This window comes from Monodelphis domestica, chromosome 2, assembly GCF_027887165.1.
Source record: "Monodelphis domestica isolate mMonDom1 chromosome 2, mMonDom1.pri, whole genome shotgun sequence".
In the NCBI taxonomy this organism is placed as follows: Eukaryota; Metazoa; Chordata; class Mammalia; order Didelphimorphia; family Didelphidae; genus Monodelphis; species Monodelphis domestica.
The window spans coordinates 542,699,098-542,717,772 of record NC_077228.1 but is presented as its reverse complement, the minus strand read 5'-3'; the positions used below and the strand labels follow the sequence as shown (position 1 = coordinate 542,717,772).

Here is an 18,675-nt window from a genome sequence, read left to right as displayed (position 1 = left end):
AGAACCCTGGGCCAGGGCAATCTGTTGTGAAGGTGGCTTTGGTGGAAAATGAAGTCTCGTGGGGCTAGGGTGCAGAGTTTGATGGGGGTATGGGCTGGGGGGCCGCTTTCTATTGGTCTGGGTTCAGACTGTTCTCACTGAGGGGGCGCCAGGCCCATCCTTCCCCGGCTCAAGACTCTCGAGCTGAGGTGAATCACCCTGTAGACGATGAGGGCTTTTGGGCCGTGGGGGGGCCTCCTCAGGTGGCCCAAGGAGGCAGGCCTTAGCTGAGACCTCGGTCCCCTTCCCAGCCCCCGGCCCGGGGCTCCCCCGTCTCCTTCCCCGCCTCATCCCCGGGACTTTTCCTCCAGGATCCCGAGCGGCACTTGCACGAGAAAGGGCAGGAGAGAGCTAGCGCCAGAGCCCGGGCCAGGCGAGGGCAGGAGAGAGGCAGGGGGGTGGCGGACTCATCCAGGTCAGGAAGGAGGGGCCGGAGCAGCCCCCCAGCCAGCAGGGCCTCCAGGGGCCTCGTGAGGGCCCACAGCCTCTGTGGGGGGAGCAGGCAGAGGGCGCCAGGCTCAGTGTCGGGGTGGCCCGAAGGCCACGTTAGCCATCATATTTTGAGCTTCCCTAGTTGAAGTGACATTGCTGATCTCCTTGAGGGCAAAAGCCTTAAATCTCTTTCTTCTTTGCTCTTCAGGAGAAAAGCTGCCTTTACACTCCTCCGAAGAAGCTCAAAATCTGATGGGCCAGTCGCCAGGTAAAGCACAGGAGCCCCGCAGGAGCCCTCCTTCCCGCACACACTGCCCTGGGCAGGCGCGGCTCTCGCCAGCACGGATGGCCTCCCAGGGCTCCGGCCAGGCCGGCACTGCTAGCTGGGGTGTGAGGTGCCGAGGGGAGGGAGGTAGCGCAGTGCCGGCAGCCTCCAGTGTCACGGCGAGGCTCGGGCTGCCCAGGGAGGCCTCGACCCGTAGCCTGTCCATTCGCCCTTAACCCGTAGCCAAGCTTCGCCTCCCCACAGGGCCAGGCCTTCAAGGCGGCTCGGTTTGGGTTTGGTTGTGGGTCGGCCGGTTTTGTGAAAGGCATCTTCAGGTCGCTGGCCGAGCCTCGGACAGCAGGCTCCGTGGCCGCTCCAGGGAGCAGTGAGGGAAGGGTGGCAGCCTGGGCTCCTGGGGTGCCCCCATTTCCTTCTGTGTGCCTCTGATGGAGAGGGAGCCCCAGAGACGTGGGGCGGGCCCGGCCTGGCTCCAGAGAGAACCCTGAGGAAGCACGCCAAGATGGGTGCCCCAAACCTGCTTCTTGGGACGTCCACCCAGCAATTCCCAGTCAGCACCAGGCCTGGGGCCGTGATTCTTCCGAATCCAGATGGTGAGCAGGAAGGCTTCAGGAACCTGAGACGGCAGCTCCCCAGAGGGCGCCCACCCCCAGCTCATCGGGATACACAGTCCTCTGTTAGCCCAGGCGAAGGCTCCATGGTCCCGAGGTCCGTGGCTGAGGCAAAGAATTTCCCAAGCTGCTCTCTGCCAGCAGCAGCAGGATGTGTCGCCGTTTCAGCGTGGGGAGTCCCCCAGGCTTGGGGGTGACAGTTCAGCCTCTGTCATTGGGGAAGGACACTCATGGAGCTGTCATTAGTCTGTGGGTTCCCCTCAAGGGTCCCCACAAAACGTTTGGTTCGGTTTGGTTTGGTGTAGAGGGACGAAGTTCCCCATGTGGACGCACAGATTTTTCTAATCCGTGGTTGGAGTATGAAAACTCCCAATTCTTACTGGTCGGAGGCTCACAGAGGGGGCTGGACTCAGGGAGCGTCTTCCCTGGCACATCCACACTTCCACACACAGATGTCCGTGTCATGAGGGAGGCAGCAGTGGCCTATACAATCGCTTGGAAGAAGCCCAGGCGTGCCCTCATCCTCTCCGGCCCTTCACCATGTGCAGAGAGCTTTCATTCAGTCAGAGAGGATCCGGGGGAAGGGGGAGAGGATCTCACAGGATGTCTAGTCCAGCCCCTTCTTTTATAAAGGAGGAAACTGAGGCCCAGGGAGGGGACGAGGCTCGTCCAAGGTCAGCAGGGAGTCAGTGGGAGGCCTGGGAGCCCAGCTTGGGCCTGGGACTCCGAGTTCGGCACACTTACCCTGTTCCCTGATGAGCCCGCCATATAGGTCCCTATTTCACAGGGCAGGAACCTGCCCACAGTCACACAGAGCTAGGAAGCAGGAGAGTCGAAGGGGAACGTGACCCTCTGGAGCCCTTCTCAGTGGTCATTGGGGGAGCATTGGCTGGTCTTCCTGGGGCCACTGACTGGAGCTGTGCTACGCATTGCATCCTGGGGCCTCCTGGACACAGGAGCTCACGGCTGAGAGCAGACGTGGCAGCACAGCCAGCTCCCCGGCTTGGCGTCCACTGTGAGGCCCAACGAAGATGTCCAGACCCTGCCCTCGACTGGATTGGGACGTGGATGCCATTCGCTGAACTGATTCCAGGAAGCATTTCTGAATGCTCATTTGTGAAGAGTCCGGATGGTGCTCCGGGTAGGGCGATGGGAGCCTACCTTGTGTAGGCAACCATGGCAGGCAGGGCCGAATGTTGGGACCCAACGAGCCTGGCCTGAAGACGGGCTTGTCACTGAGCCCCCACGGCTGTGTCTCCCTCAGTCCATCGGCCCACGAGTTCCTTAGGCTGTTCAGAGCCATCCCGCAGACCCCAGCTGGGTTACTAACACACCGGCGTATTCAGTGCCCACACTGGGATCCCAGGAGAAATCAAGAGAGGCTTCCAGCACGGAGGAGCAGACACCCCGGAATGCACTTATGGGAGGGCCCGAGCAAGAGCTCCCCAGGATGGGCGGGCGAGGATCAGCGGGATCTGCCTGACCCAATTGGCCCATCAGTCAATTCAGGGGCACTTAGTAAGCCCTGATGTGTCCCAGGCTCTGGGCCAGGCAGTGGAGAGACGGACAAGAAGGAAGCAGCACTCCATGTTGCGCGGAGCTGCTGTTCCAAAGAGGGAGGCTCGGGTGGAAGGAAGTGGGGAGAGAGGAAGCTAGATGGCGGGGTGGGTGGAGAGATGGAGAGACAGATAAAGAGATGGAAGATGGAGAGAGATGACTGAGAGACGGGGGGAGGGAGAGAGACAGAGACACAGAGAGAGAGATGGAGTCAGAGAGAGGGAGAGATGGAGAGAGAGACAGAGAGAGAGAGGCAGAGAGAGAGGGGGGAGACAGAGACAGGGAGAGACAGACACAGAGAGAGAAGCAGAGACAAAGAGAGAGAGAGAAGCAGAGACAGAGAGGGAGACAGAGAGACAGAGAGAGAAACAAAGAAACAGAGACAGAGAAACAGACAGAGAGAGACTGAGAGATGTAGAGAAAGAGAGAGAAGGAGAGGGAGAGAGAGAGATGGACAGACAGAGACAGCAATGGCAGATGGGTTGGTGGGTGATAGGCAGAGATGATGGATGACTAGACGGAGAGACAGTAGGCAGAGTTCACAGAGAGCTGGACAGACAGACAGGAAGATAACTGGATTGCACAGTGGAGACAAAACAGGGTTCGGCTACTTGGGAGTGTCTGAGTAGCTGAATAATGTGGTCCCAGGCTCTGGCCATGGCTAGAATATAGGCAGGCCGAGTCCCTTTCCCTTCAAGAGCTTCAGTTTCTTTCTCTATAAAGTGGAAGGGCTCTCCGAGAGCCCATCCAACTCTCCATCGTGCTGCTGGGCCTCAAGCGACATTGGAATGAGGACAGTTTTGTTCTCGGGGCAGGGGCAGGGAGACAGGAAAAAGGACACTGGGGCCAGAGGCTGTGGGTTATGTCACTTACTGCTTACATGACCTTGGTCAAGTCCCTTCCTTCCCTGGGCCTCAGTCTAAAGTGAGAGGGCTTGCATAGAATGACCTTTCAGGTGCCTTCTGGTTTGGGTTTAATGGCCATCCAGTCCATTAGAGATGACTTTCCTGAGAGGGCCAACACCTCTGTGCTCTGAGCCAGTCCCAGCTTTGAGATGTTCCTAGTGGGAGAACAGAGTCAGACGGCTTGCGGTCATGTCAGTTGGGTTTAAAACATGTTGCAGAAGGCTGGTGGCTTTGCCGTTGCCCCTCTTCTATTAAGCACCTGTTCCACTGGGCTCCGAGCGTGTAAAATGGCCCCCTCCCTCCCCAAGGGAACTTTTTATCGAGAGGAATAGCATCTGCATAGACTCTAGCCCCAGAGTAATTGGGGAAGAAGACACTAGCAGCCAGGGAGATCAGGACGGGCTTCCTGTAGGAGTAGACCCATGGGCTGAGCCTTGAAGGGAGCTCGTCTCAGATCTTCCCACTGACTACTGTGTCACCAGGTCGATATCAGGCTACAGAAATGCCAGGGGACAGACACAAGCTCTCCAGAGGGGCTGCCATTCCAGCAAGTAGCGCTAAGGGGGCAGGAGTAGTTGTGTAGTTGATTAATGCGTTCCACCCCGTGGTCCGCCCAGTGGTCTGCGGCCACATCAACAGTCCTGAAGAGGCGGAATTCTGGCATTTCCTTCTCAACTCTTCCCCTCCTCTCCACCTCCAGTCCCAGCTGCTCAGTCGTTGGTTGATGGATTCAGTGAGTGGTCACTGGCAGCTACATTCTGACTGTCAGAAGCTTTCACTGTCCAGATGCCACTGAGAAAAGGAGAGGTGGCGTAACTGTCGTTCCTAGCAATAGTTCATGGACGCTTGGGCAAGCTTCGGTAGCCAGCTGGCCGAGCCCCCTTATGTTGGGCCCCCTCGTGGGGCATTCAGGGAGAGGAGGCGAAGCCCTCACAGCAAGAAGGGATTGGCGTGGAGGCTTTGGGTTCTTTGGGCTGAACTTGGGACCTGGCGTTCGGCATCTGGCATTTTAGTCTAGTAAAGCCCAGCCAATGGAATAGGCTTATTTTGACGAGACAATCTTGAACCCCTCCTCCTGCTGTCTGTAACCATGAACCCCGACCTCGTGCCCTCACAGATGCTGAGGCTCAGCCACACACCCACTGCTGCTGCAGAGAAGCCCTCGGCCCTGTGTCATGGCCAACCAGTCTCCTTCCATCAAGACAATGGCAGGAGTTTGGGTGGCCATTTCAGCCACGGGAGCAAAATAAGAGCTTTAGCCTTCGGGGAATACCTTCCCAGAGAGGCTCTTTGATGTCTCCTGTCATGATTTGGGCCATTAGGGCCCATCTCCGATTCGACCTTGAACGGCACGACCTACACAGACATGCTACCGTCTCCATTAAAGGAGTCCCATTTGTTTGTCCACTGGACCTTTGAGACAGGCTGAGCAGCTATCAGTTTGGTATTCAAAGAGTAGAGACGGCACAGGTCCAGAGTTCCTTGAGCAGTGTGCATTCGGCACCTTGGCCACGATTGCTGTATCTGGACTGTCAGCACAAAACTGAAGAAAATCGTTTCCTCCCTCCGTCCGGCCTCTCATTCCTCCCTCCTTCCCTCCCTTTCTTCCTTCCTTTCCTCCTTCCTCCCTCCCTTCCTTCCTTCTCTCTTCCCTTCTCTCCCTCCCTCCCTCCCTCCCTCCCTCCCTCCCTCCCTCCCTCCCTTCCTTCCTTCCTTCCTTCCTTCCTCCCTCCCTCCCTCCCTCCCTCCCTCCCTCCCTCCCTCCCTCCCTCCCTCCCTCCCTCCCTCCCTTCCTTCCTTCCTTCCTTCCTTCCTTCCTTCCTTCCTTCCTTCCTTCCTTCCTTCCTTCCTTCCTTCCTTCCTTCCTTCCTTCCTTCCTCCCTCTCTCCCTCCCTCCTTTCCTTCCCTCCTTTTTTCCCTTCCTCCCTCCTTCCTACCTACCTGCCTTAGGCTCCTTTCCTACTGCTGTGAGTCTTTGCTCCCATCCCTGTAAACAAGGCTCCACGTGTGGCGTGTGTGTGTGTGTGTGCGCGCGTGTGCCCCTGCTCCTCCCCCGTGTCAGACGAGGGGTGCTTTTCCTTCCAGCTGTAACCATGTTCCCTTACCTGTGCCCAGGTCTGGATGCCAGTCCCCCAGCCAGTACTCATGAACTCACCATTCCCAATGATGTGAGTATAGCCTCTCTGACTCCTCTGTGTGCCCGTGTGAGCGGGAGGGTCACATGTGAATGGGAAAGCCAGTGGGGAGAGGCTGAGGCAGAGGCCGCCCTGGCTCCCGGGCTGCCGGGGGCCTCCCTGGAGGTGACCCACAGCTAAGCTGTGGACTTCAGGAGCCGCGCAGGCCAAACCCGCTGGCGTAGCTCAGACTTCCCTCTCTTGCCTTCTCCCTGTGGCCACACTTCAAGGGAATTTAGTGCTCGTGAAAGAGGCTGGACCGAAAGTGCTCAGCCCTGTAGGAGAGCAGCAGGCCAGCAGCCCCTTCCTCCCCAGGGCTGGAGGGGGTTCCCAGACTTTAGAGCCGGAAGGGCCTCGAGGGCCACGGCATCCTGTCCCACCTCTCAGGCTGTCCCTGGGCCAGCCTGGGCACGTCTAAGTCCCCGGAGGTGAGCCCAGAGCCTCCTGAGGCTGCCCTCTTCACCCTGGGCCAGCTCCACTCATTGTTAGGAAGCCGGTCCCGCCATCAAGGCCCCTTTTCCATCTTCCCAGCTCCATCCCTCTACTCTTGGTTCTGCCTCCTCGATCCAGGCCACTTCCCTGGGCTAGACCTTGAGAGACAGGAAGAAATGATCGTGTCTCAGCAAGTCTTTTCCCCTCTAGGCTAACCTCCAGCTCCCCTCCGCCGCCATGGGCTGGGGGTCTGCCATCCATCTCCATGCTTGCCTTCCTCTGCAGTGACCAGCCCAGGCAGCCCTTTCCCTGCGAAGGCGTAGAGCGTCCCCTTCTGAGTTCTGACATCCCGAGGTTTCTTCTTGTGCGCGAGCCCGAGCGATAGCAATAGCGAGCGGGTTCGCGCTGCCCGCGCTCGTGTTTTTTCCCACGTCCCATCTCTTCTCCTTGTGGCCAATGGATGATGGACAAGCGAGCGCTCCAGAGTCCCTGACAGTCAGGAAGGCCTCCCACATCCATCTCAAGGCTTTCCTTTGTCCGTGCTGAAGCTCAGCATGGGAGGTCACAGAGCTGGAGCCCGAAGAATCAGCCAGAGACAGAGCCACAGGCTAGTCCCAGAGCGGCAGCCAGCGATGAGGATGTGCCTCTGCGGATCTCGGGTAAGGAAGGCCAGGAGAGCTGGAGGGCCAGCGATGGTGAAAAGGCAGAGGAGGCCCAGCACCCCCAGAGACTCAGCCTGCGGAAGGAAAGGAAGGAAAGCACGTCAGCTTCTGGCTTCCTTCCCACCTGAAGAAGTCGGCCTTTGGCACTGGCCAGGCAGCGGGTGCCTTTGGCATCCCCCATTCCCAGCTGCGGGCACCCGCAATGCTCATTCTGCCCCAACTTGGTGCGCCTGGGAGGAGGGAGCTGAGGTTTCCTTCTCCCACCAGGAGCCATCAAGATGCCGGACTGCCTGCCTGACTTTCCGCGGGCTCACGGCAAGCTTGACAAACGTTATCGCGTGTGTAGCTCCCCAGGGCTGAAGCTCCGTGAAGAATGGCTGGGCCAAGCCAAGGATGTGGTTCCCCTTGGAAAATTCGGGCAGCACCCCACCCAGCGAGGAGGGGCCCACAAAGGCCGTCCATCTGTCCCCCCTCCGGCTGTGGGCCCAGGGGTCCTCGAGGAGGAAGCCAAGGCGGCAACATGGTAAGTAACTGAGCTTCTCCCACTCATCCGTGCCAAAGCTCTTCGAATCAGCCGCTCAGCTCTCGAGAGCAGCCATCTTGGCACAAATCCGCACTCAGACCCGGAAGGCGGCCAAATTGTGGCGTTCGGCAAAAGCAAAAGAATTCAGCAGTTCTTAAAGAGCGAAAAGAGATTCTCGAAATCAATCGGGAATGCCAGGGACCAGCAGCAAGGCTGGAGACAGCGCAGCGGAATACAAATCCCACTTTGCTAAAGGCCACACATCAAGCCCCGGCTCTGGCACACACAGGTCGGGGGGTCCTGGCCAAGTTGGGGCCATCCAGGTGCTCCAGACCATTTTCTAGAGCTGCCGTAGCCTCCTAGTTGTTCTGCATCAGTAGAAGGAACTTCCAGAGTGACTCAGCTGTGGGTCCCAGGAGGGAGGCAGCAGGAATGACTGGCTGCTCATCTCTGATCTCGGGGTTGCCTTTGTTTTTGGGTTCCGTTTTGTGTCTTGCTTTGCTCCTCCCCCGCCCCTTCCTCTCCTGTCCTGTCCTTTCTTTGCGCACTCGCCCGGCGGCGATTGTGCTGGTCCAGGAGAAGGCCTGAATAAGGAACCCCTACACTAATATGCCTCTTGGACCGCTGGGAGTCCAGGCACTGACTTGCTCAGGGTCACACAGCCAGTGGCTGTCGCAGACAGCACTTGAACTGAGGTCTTCTTGACGTAAGGCCAGCTCCAGTCGCTCTTTGGACGGACCTAACCATTGGCCCCCCAAGAGCGAGAGTGGAAGGAGAAGGGACGCCTTCTGCACAGGTTCTGAAGATGTTCTCAGAAGAGCTTGCTGAAGGCCACAGACCCTCAGGAGAGAGGATGAGCCCTGGAGCAGGAAGGGAAGGGGGCGAGGCATGAAGAGGCAATTACCCCGGGAAAGAACGGCAAAAAGGGCCTGGTGGGGCCAGGATGGAGGGCCAACGCCAAAGGAAGGGGCCAGATGGAAAAGCTAAAAGGCTAACCTGGGAAAGAGCCACGTCTTCCTTTTCAAAGAGTTTTCCAAGCACCACCGAGCCGTGAGAACCCAGCTTGAGGGGGCTCGGGTGGGCAAGGAAAAGGACCCAAGGGAATGGAGAGCTTTGGAAGTGTCTGAGGAAAAGGAGAGCTAAGCCAGGGGCCAATAGTGGCCCCAGCACGAGAAGCTACTGTCCACAGGGTGCATAGAGACTGGAGGAGCCTGGGTCTCCTTGTCCTTGTCAGGACATCTTCCTCCCAGGACTCCTGCATCCCCCATGTCCATGCCCAGTACCACTTACATTCAGAGGGGCTCTGGCACAGCAGCAGGTGCCAGGCTGTGCCCCAGATGGGTGCAAAGCCCTAATCTTGACCAGACTCATCCACCCTTTGTGTCCTTGGCAGAGACACTGGAAAGGCTTCAGGGAAGAACAGGATCCAAACCTCTGGAGAAGGTCCAAGGTCATCTCTGCTGCAAGATCCTCCAGTCTTCCTGATACATCTCCCTTCTGTAGGCCCATGGCTAATTCCCTCTTCAAGGTCACTCTTCCCATCTGACATTTAGTGACATAGGCACGCCTGCTTGGTGCTACCACAGGGGCTCTTGCTAGAACTTCTACATGTCCTTATGCTTTGTCATTAGATTGGCACTCATCAGACTTCCCAAAGCTCTCTAGATGCTCTTGTCCCCCTTATAGAGATGACAAAGTGGAGTCCAAGAATACTGGTGAATTCCTCCCTTTCATGACTTCCACTTGTCTTTGGTAATAGACTAAGGGCCTCTTCTCTTCTTCCAGCACAGTTAATCCTGCTGAGTAGAAAACTTCAGAAATCCCTCTGCAAGAGTTACCTGGAGTCCCCTTGCTCTTCTCTATGCCCTTTACATTGTCCATTTCTTCCCTGATCCTGGCAGCCATGCTCTTTAAGATGCCACATCTTAGAAACAAAGGGATGGGTGATAGGTGCTCACTTCACCAAAAGTTCTTAGGAGGTCCCCATGTTGGCGAGACAGCATCTAAAGCTGATCACTAAAATATGCCCTGCTTTCTCTTCTCTGAGGATCACATCTGAGGCAGGGCCAAAGCACAAGAGGAAGATAGGCTGGTGAGTTTTTCTTTAGATGGGAGACTCGCTAGAAAGGGAGAACTTTTCTCTCCAGACCATCCAACCAGTGTCCTTCCCTGGCTGTTCTTCTGCCACTGGCTTCCATTTCTTCTTGCCATATTTTCCTCTTTCTTGCTGCTCCCTAAACTTGGCTTCTGGGAAGAGTTGTTCTTCCATTGGTCTCCTGCCTGCTCATCAGGCTGATCAGAAGTTGGAGCATGGCAACAGATGCCTGGCAGAGCCACAGAGTCTTTGGTGAAATCTTGCCATGCTTTATCTGATCTTTGGTTAAGAATAAAAGAAAGCTAAGAGGGAAAACCAGAGCCACCTGTGGGCCAAAATCCACATGCCAAAGGGCAAGGATTTTCCGTGATGTGATTGACTCTAAGTCAGCTTTCGTCAGGAGCATAGCATCGGCCCTTCCTCTTCCAGCTGCAAAGCCCCGGGTCAGTTCTGACCTGGTCCTCTGTGAAACCAGGGGTTAGGGGTCTTGGGCTGAATGTCACCATAAGAATTCTGAGCACATCACAAGGCTTCACCTTTTGGCAAGAGTTCTCCAGCTTGCTGGGTCCTAAGCATAGGGGATCTCACTCAGGAGAAAGAGAGAGGGGGTGTACCTGCTGGACTGCAGAGTGGGCAGCCTCACTCCAGTGGGCTCCCAGGCAGGGTTGCTTCCTTTCAGGAGCACTAAATTCTCCCAGTGGTCAAAGAGCAAAGTCGATTTGCCAGCAAATGCCGTAACCTGTGGCTGGGTGCTCCTGCTTACTGGCCGGGAGAGGACTTCCTCAGATTCTTCTCTAAGAAAATTCCCTCCGTCCTTTTTTCTAGCTAATAGGCTGCATAATCGGACGCCAAGGGACCAAAATCAATGAAATTCGGCAGATGTCTGGAGCACAGATCAAAATCGCCAATGCCACAGAAGGGTCATCGGAGCGCCAAATTACCATCACAGGAACCCCAGCTAACATCAGCCTTGCCCAATACCTCATCAATGCCAGGTGAGCGGTGGTAACTGGAGCCTTGACTCTCGCCCCCTTGCCACCCTGGGCTTCTGGGCTAGCTACTGCTACAGGAGGACAACCAAGCATAAGATATGATAGCACCGAGCATCCTATGGCTAAGATCCAGATTCAGGAGAGCTCCCTGTACCTTAGGCAGACAGAAACGACATCTTGAGACTTGAAACGTGGCCAAGTTCAAAGTAGGTGGAAAAACTGGATCGGGCCTCTTGGCGATCAGTAGCTTCTCTGCCGGCATGAACGGAGAGGTCATGCTTTAGAGACACCTGGCGCCATTTTGCAAATGGTGGCCACCACATCCAACTTGCTTCCCTCTCCAATCTTGAAATATTTCTTTCATGGAAACTTGATGTGGAAGATTGCCTAGACCAGGAGCAAGTCCCATTGCCTGCCTGGCATGCAAATCAGCTTCCCAGGAACTTAGTGTTCATGTAGTAGATCACCCAAAGCCAATCTAATGGGCAGGTTCTCCATCACCCCTTCTGATGTCCCTCCATTCTCCCACATTGCCTTCTCACTTCTAGACCTTGATCTTCCTCTTCACCTAAACAGTCTCCTACAGCCAGACATGTGCCCCCCAGGCCTTCTCCCTCATTGTCTAGCCTTTTGAGTCCCAAGTAACTCTAGAGGAGGGAAGATTTTGTCAGATGAGGCGATTGAGCCCTCCCAACCCCCACTCCATAAAGTGGCCGGATTCAGCCACATTTCCACAAAGATCAAGCCTTTGCTTAAGCAGGCCACTCCCAAAGCCTTGATTTCCCTCCGTATTTCAAGCGGGAGTTAACATGACCACGCACGCCCTGTGGTCGTCGTGGAACCTGAGATTCCCAAGTCACTCCAACCCTGGCCATGTCTCGAGACCAGGATGGACATCTTCTTTCCAGTGGCCATAGCCCAGGTTATTATTACCTTGGAAGACTATTCCCAATGTCCATGGCATAGCTCACTTACTTGGCAATTGCTTCCCTTGCCAGAGCTTCCATTTCCTCGAGTCATTCTACTAAATAGAGTTTTCCAGGAAAATTCTTTGGGCCTTTAGATGCAGCCTTTTGGTTTTCTGTCCAAAAACAAGAACAATAAGAAGTAGCCCACTAGAGAAGCTGAATGAGAGGCTCCGCCCCCAGGCTGGGTGGGTGTCTGCCTGGAAAGCAGATGCCCATCTGCCCAGTATCTGCCATGAAAGTGGCCTAGCCTTCCAGCTTACATCAAGGACGCTTGCCAGATGCAAACAGTCTAGAGGGAGGTGCTCAGGGAGGAACAAAGCAGACCCAGAACTGACAGCACGGGGAGCACTCGCTCCATAGTCCGTTCCCCAGTGTTGTCATTTCCTGAACCGCTCGAAGGACTGAAAAATCACTGTCCTCCCAAGGCTCTAACTGAAGTGTGGCTGAGGAACAGGAGGTTCTGGGCAGCTGGGAGACGCCTTCTAGCCCTTCCCCATAGTGCAAGAACTAGAACCCCAGAGAAGTGCAGGATAACTGAGCGAACTTTTGGGGATGAGCCAGCAGGCACTGGGGGCATTCTCCAAGAGCACGGCTACCGGGTAGGCAGACATTCTGGTAGTTTGAGCTGCCTGGAGCTCTACAGCTTTGGCGTTAGAGACCCGACGCTACCTTTCTAGATTGACTCATGGCGAGTCACTGACTGAATCGAGGGCCTTTGGAAGAATAGGTGTGGCCAAGCCTCTCCGTGTAACCATCAAAACCTGGGGGACAAGAGAGCCCCCGTGAAGGCTGTGGCTTGGCTTGACTCAGCCACCATAAATGGCGCGGATTCCAGTTTCCTTCGCTGTTCGAGCATCTTAGAGCCAAAGAGTGTGAGAGGCTGCATGGTCCCTCTTGTCCATTTTACAGAGGCTCCTGTCTGGGGTTTAAGAAGGGTTTATCCAGGTCACACAGTAGGAGAGTTAAAACTAGGCCTAGATTCCCCAGACCTGGAGGAGCCCAAGTTTCGCCAGACGTTTCTTTTCCTGTACTGTCGTAGGGGGCCCTAAAGGCAAAGAATGAGGGCCAAGGGGGGGGCGACGCTGAGAAGTGGGGCTGATGAAACTCTCCACTCTTCTGAGTTGGCCCAGACCTCATTCACACGTCTTTGTATGACAGCGGCCTTGGCCTTCCTCCAAAACCCTCTCCTCAGCCACCTGGGAAGCTTGTTTCGGTCCCTGTGAAGCAGCTCTTTATGTAGGAATCCTGTTCCGCTGCCCCCTTCCCCTGTTACTCCCTTGGGAACCCCTCCCTGGACACCCTCCCCTGCCCGCTAGCAGCCCGAGGTAGCACCTGCTGAGGGATTCAAGTTCTGAGGTGGAGATAGGCCAGAGGCGGGGGAACTGCTTTGGTGTCTGACCCAGCCCAGGGACCTGGTGTCATCCCTGCTCGGCTGCAGTGGATGAAAGCCTGCCCTTTGTTGTGTGTGCCGGGCACATAGAGGAGGCGCCAGTATGGAAGAGAGCAGGAGAGCCACTCTTCCGCTGGCCTCACCCATCCTTTTCTCTGTTCCTGGTCTAATAGTTGGGCAATGAATAGGCATGTCAGCAGGGCAGAGGAGGGCCTCAGTGTCCTGCCCGTGTCCCCGGAAGCTATGTGCGTTTCCATTTCTAATCTCTTTCCTCTCCCTTTTCTCTTTGCCTTTGTCTATTCTAGGCTGACGTCTGAGGTCACTGGAATGGGCGCGCTCTAATTTCTACCCATCATCCTTCATTCTGCATCACCCGACCCTCTCCAGCCAGTGGCACTCCACCCAGCTTGTACAATCTGTATATTGACTGTCCTCCCTTCCCCCAATCAGTATATAGGGTTTTTCTTTACTAACAAATATATCTATATATTACACATACACTCACATAATGCACACATGCACACTCGCACACACATACTCCCACACTCTCACCCACACACACTCTCTCTCTCTCACACACACACACACACACACACACACCTCTTTACTAGCTCCAGCCTGTAGCTCTCCCCGACGGCTCCTGAGCTCTTCCCTGATGCTCCAGGGCCGGCCGTCCATGCTTTTGGTGCACGTATGCTGTTGGTTCTTTTCCGTCCCTCCTGGGTGGCCCCATTTGGGCCTTTTCTAGAGAAAGCTTATCCCGTAGTGTCAGCCTAGCCTAGATGTGCTCACGTTTGCTTTGCCATTTGGTACCACGGCCACGGCCACTAGATTAGAATCGAAGCCGTCCTCTAGAACTATGGTTGCTTTTGTCTTCACTCTCCAGGATTCCATTCCGACTTCCCCTCCGTCCCCTCCCGGCCTCCTCTCCCACCCTCACACGCCCCTTTGCTTGTCTTGGCTCCCCTTTGACCCTCTGACCCACATCCTGAAACCTCCTTGGCATGGCTTTTCCTTGTTATTTTGGAAGTCGAATGTGCGGGGACCCATGGAGACTGCAGATGCCTCCTCTGGAGCCCACACGGGAAGGGGCTTCTCCCAGTCAGTATGGCGGGGCCCAGACAAGCCATTGTAGTATTCGCGAGAGCAAGTGGGGGGAAAGTCAGCTTTATTTTTGAACTGGGAGATCATTTGCTGGGGCTGGGTGGGGGTGACATGCTATGGGGATCTCCAGGGACCCCTGGGACCTTCCCCATGACAGTAGCTTCTCGAGAACTTTTCTTTGGCTCAAGCTCAGGATGCTCCAGTCTCTGGGAGCCTGCTGTGTTGGCTGTTGTTTGTACTCAATAAATGTCTGTGCAGCTCTGCGACCAACGAGCCCCGACTTCTGTCTCTCTGTTCTGCCCTCTCCTCTCCCTCCGCAGCTGGACTCGTCCTGCCGTGCTCCGCGCCCGGCCCGGGCCCCATGGCGGGTCTGGAGGAGCTGAGGTTCTAGAGCAGACCTTGGATGCCATCACAGGCGGGAACTTGCCAGCGTGGCATTTGGGGAATCCCACTCATGACCCACCTCTTTGCCCTCCCCCATATGGGCCCTGGGGAGCGCCTCCTCCCTCCCAGAAAGCCTTGTCTGTGGTTGGCCGCCCTCTCTGGACTGCCTTCTGCTCTCTTCCCTTTTTCCAGGGCTGAGCCCATGTTCACAAGAACACGCTAGGATGCAATGAAAAGAGAGCCTCGTCCCAGAGACGCTGCCTCTGGCTTGCCATAAGTGGGTTGCAGCCTCCCTTCCCTTCCTGCCCCCCTCCACTGTCCCCCTTTGCCCTTTCTCCGTTGCCCCTCTGTCCATCTGTCCATCCATCTGCCCATCCCCAGGTATTTCCTGCCCTTCTTCTCCTGCTTTGGAGCCTCATTGTTGCCCATGTTCATCGCCCCCCTCTGCCCCCCGACTCCTCGCAGTGCACAGCAGCTCCCAGGCTAGAGCCCCTCCCTGGGCTTCCTCATTTCGGCCTACCTCGCAAGCCCCCGAGTCTGGGGTCAGACCCAGCCTTCCCTGCGCAGCCCCAGAGAGGGGACTCGGATCTGCCCTGCACACACATGTGCCAACTGGAATGATCCAGAATGGCGCACAGACTGCCTGCCTGGAGCACCCTTGAAGGCTTTCGTGCCAGGGCCGGGCCATGGGGGGCCCAAGGTCTGGCAGAGCAGCCTGGGAAAGGGGACAGAGGAAAGACTCCAGGCTGGGATTTGGGCTGGACCAGCCAATGGAGGAGCTTTTCTCAGGACTCTGCCCGCCGCCAGCCTCTGTAGGGCAGCCATGAGTGAAGGAGTCTCACTGATGGGGCTTCCTGCTCCTCCAGAGAAGATGGGCAGCAGACTGAAGTACGCACTGACTGAGTCCACGAAGACTCATGCAGGGGAGGGCACAGTTTGGCAGGACGGGCGAGCGTCCTCAAGGGATCCCCTGAGCGAGTCTCGAGAGATGCTGGAGGGGCGCCGAGGGCTTGGAGTGAACGCTGGGCCCTGCTTTCACCAAAGGGCCTCTGAGCCACTGTCAGGCCAGTGATGTCGGCTTCCTCCATCCGATGCCCTTCTAAAGACATCGAGGGCCCAGGGAGCCCAAACTGGCCACACTCCCCCTCGCCACGACTCGGCTGGACTTTCCTCCAGAGGATGGAGTCGGGCCCTGGACCTGGGATTCCATCAGCACAGAGAACTTCCTGGTGAGGAAACTCCCTCCACCACCCAGGTCTTGGGGGGTCGGGAGGGGCAGAGGCAGGATCCGAACCCACCTCTTCCTGGCTCCACCATGCCATGCAGACTCTCATGCTGAAGGGACGAACTACTCCAGTCCAGGTCAGCCAGATGAACGTCTGCAGAGGCTCAGAGGCCGCCCAGGCTCAAACCAGACCCATCTTGGTTCCTTGTTTGGCTCCGCAGGCAGCGTCTGCCCACGTAGAGTGTGAAACAGAGGGGCCAGGCTGGGCTCCCCTCAGGAGTGGCGGAATGAGCGTGTCACTCGTCCCGGGGTCGCTCCCGCAGCCAGCGACCTCTCCTTGCGCGTCTTTGTCCCAGCACGGCCGGAGCTGGGGGCTTCGGATGGCTGACACGCAGGAGGCCAGAACCACCATTCAGCGCTTGGCTAGACGTTGTGAAATGCGTGTGAGCAGGGATGAATGGTGGGTTTCACGCTTGGACCCCCCCAAACGGCATAGAAGATGGGGGAGAGCTGGGCACGGGAGCACTTTGTCTGGAAAAGACTGGGGTGGAGGAGAGTCGTGGCTTTGCCGACTCACTGTAAACCGTGGCCTGGTCCTGCGTGGCCTGGTCCTGCGTGGCCCCTGAAAGCCAAGAGGCGCGTTTCAGCTGGATACCGCCCTGCCAGTGAAGCTGTCCCCCCATGTCTCCCTCCCTTGGGAGAGTGTGGACTCCCCCCCACTCTGCGGAAGTCTTCTGGCAAAGGCTAGATCAGTCCGTGGGGCTCTGCTGGAAAGACGGTTTTTCCTTGTGGGGAGTTCGATGGCCTCTGCCATCCCTCCTCTGCCTCCGTGGCCTCCTGGGCTCTCTCTGGCCGTGTCAGTGAGGCATGGTCTGGGCTAGAGATAGGTCATGTGTTTGCCATCCAGGGTCTCTTCTGGGCCTCACGTGGCAGGGGTTCGAGGGGCCTGATCTGCAGGCCACGTGACTTGAATGAGCTCAGAGCTGGAGGCGGCAACGAGGCCTTTTTCCACTTGAAGTCTGGCTCACGCAGGACGGCTGCTTGGGGCCATTTGACATCAGAATCGTGGAGGACTCCGGGCATCTCCTCCCCTTCTTCCCATCACTTCCCAGAGCACAATGCGGAGGCTCGGGGAGGTCGTAGGATCAGATCTAGAATCGGGAAGGATCTCGAAGACAGCTCTCTGATTTTACAGATGGGGAAACTGAGGCCCAGCAGGGGCTATTAAGGGGCGGAGGTAGAATTTTAATCCAGGGCTCCTAACGAAATCCATCGCTCTTTCTGCTGGATTAAGCTTCCTGCCTGTGACGATGTAGGCAAAGAGCTCAACAGCCCTCTGGCCAATCTCTACTCCCATCCATGACCCTTCCCCCCATGCCTCAGTTTCCCCACGTATAGACCAAAAAACCAGACTCGATCTCTGTGCTTGGGATCCCTGACTTTGCGATCTCTTGATCCTCGTCGCTAGGCAACAGACCCAGAGAAGGCAGGACGCCTCCCGGCTCTTCTCATCGGCCGGCCCGGGAGAAACCCGCCGCGGACTCTCCACTGCGTGGTCAGCCAACGCTCACAGCAAGAGCTCCAGCGGCCGGACTGGCCTCCCTCCCGCCGCGGGCAGCTCCGTTGTCCGAGCCGCACCGGGAGATCTCGGCTACGCGGGTCGGCAGGAGGGCGGCGCCTTCCTCGGGCATCGGCTGCGCTTGCCGAGCGGCCCAACCCTGGCGATGGCCGTCGGGATCCCCAGCGGCCGGGCCCGAGCGGACGCCGAGCGGAGGAGAGCCCAGAGAGGCCAGACGGCAGTCAGAAAGGGCTCGATCGCGGCCCGACGACGCGCTCGAGCTGAGAACCCGCCCACCCCCGGCCGGGCCCTGGGCTCGGTTCTGGGCACCTCGTGTGGCCCGAGAGCCTCGGAGAGTGCTCGGGAGGACAGGCCGCAGGGAGGCCCGCTTGAAGGAGGAGGGACGTGGCAGCCGCAGGGCAGGAGCAGGACCAAAGGGAGGAATCCCCGAGCGGCTCAGTCAGGGAAGGTTCCGCGCAGAGCCCGGCCGCCCTGTGGGGCCACCCAGGGCGCTGGTTTGGGCCGCTGGGGACGGACAGCCTGGAGATGACCACGAGGCCCCTCGCGGGCGGGCGGGCAGGCCGAGGGAGCCCGGCTGTCCTCGGACGGCCTCCCTCTGGCTCCGTGCCCGTTCCCAGGCCGCGGAGGGGCGGAGGCAGCCAGCCAGTTCTCAGCGGGAGAAGAGGGGCCGCAGGAGCTCGGTTGGGGCCTTGGAGGCCCCCTCCTCCGACAGCCTCGCAGAGGACTCCGCTCTGCCCGCCTGGGCCATAGGCCTGTCCACGGCTTATGACTGGCCGTGGAGGAAGGCGCGAGTCTGGGCCCCAGTTTGCTTCTGTTCCCCTTTCGGGACCCCCGGAGCAGAGGGCAGGGCCCAGCTAGCCCAGCTCTTCATTTTACAACGAGGGAAACTGAGGCCAGAAAGAGCACCTCTCAGGGTCACCCAGCTAAGATGTGTCAAGAGGCAGGATTTGAATCCAGGACTTCTAGGGTCCTAGTCCAGCCATGGTGCCTTCTCGCCTCAGGATGGGCCCAAGGAACCAGTCGCTCCTCACTGCCCACCGCCCCACGGGGGTCTCCCAGCTGCAAACTTTGGAGGATTTCTTCCCATTCTTTTTCTCTTGACTGTGGCCCAGATGGCGTCCCTTCCTAGTGACCCCCCAAGAACCCGCACTAGGTGGCCAGGGCTGAAAGGGGGCCCCCTCGTGCGCTGGCATCTGCCCGGGCTGGGTCCTCTCCCCTCGTCTGGGCTCTGGGAAGCCTTCCAGAAATCGTCCCATCCAGAGTGGGCCATGCTGGCTGGGGTGGCGCCTCGATGGCCAGGCTGCCCCCTGGGCTCATGGG

General features: G+C 57.6%; 1 protein-coding gene across 12 annotated transcripts in view; it reads left to right on the top strand.

Moving 5' to 3' along the window:
- PCBP3 (poly(rC) binding protein 3) overlaps window positions 1–14,440 on the top strand; it is a 240,162-nt gene extending 225,722 nt beyond the window's left edge. For 6 of the 12 annotated variants that reach the window (XM_056814568.1, XM_056814564.1, XM_056814563.1 and 3 more), the window contains 4 exons: window positions 680–739; window positions 5,943–5,995; window positions 10,539–10,708; window positions 13,369–14,440. In XM_056814568.1, coding sequence (XP_056670546.1) covers window positions 680–739; window positions 5,943–5,995; window positions 10,539–10,708; window positions 13,369–13,405 — 320 coding nt within the window. In that variant the 3' untranslated portion in view covers window positions 13,406–14,440. The remainder of the gene's footprint in view (window positions 1–679; window positions 740–5,942; window positions 5,996–10,538; window positions 10,709–13,368) is intronic. The other 6 variants (XM_056814570.1, XM_056814569.1, XM_056814566.1 and 3 more) reach the window with 2 other exon arrangements.
- The last annotated feature ends 4,235 nt before the right edge of the window (window positions 14,441–18,675 follow it).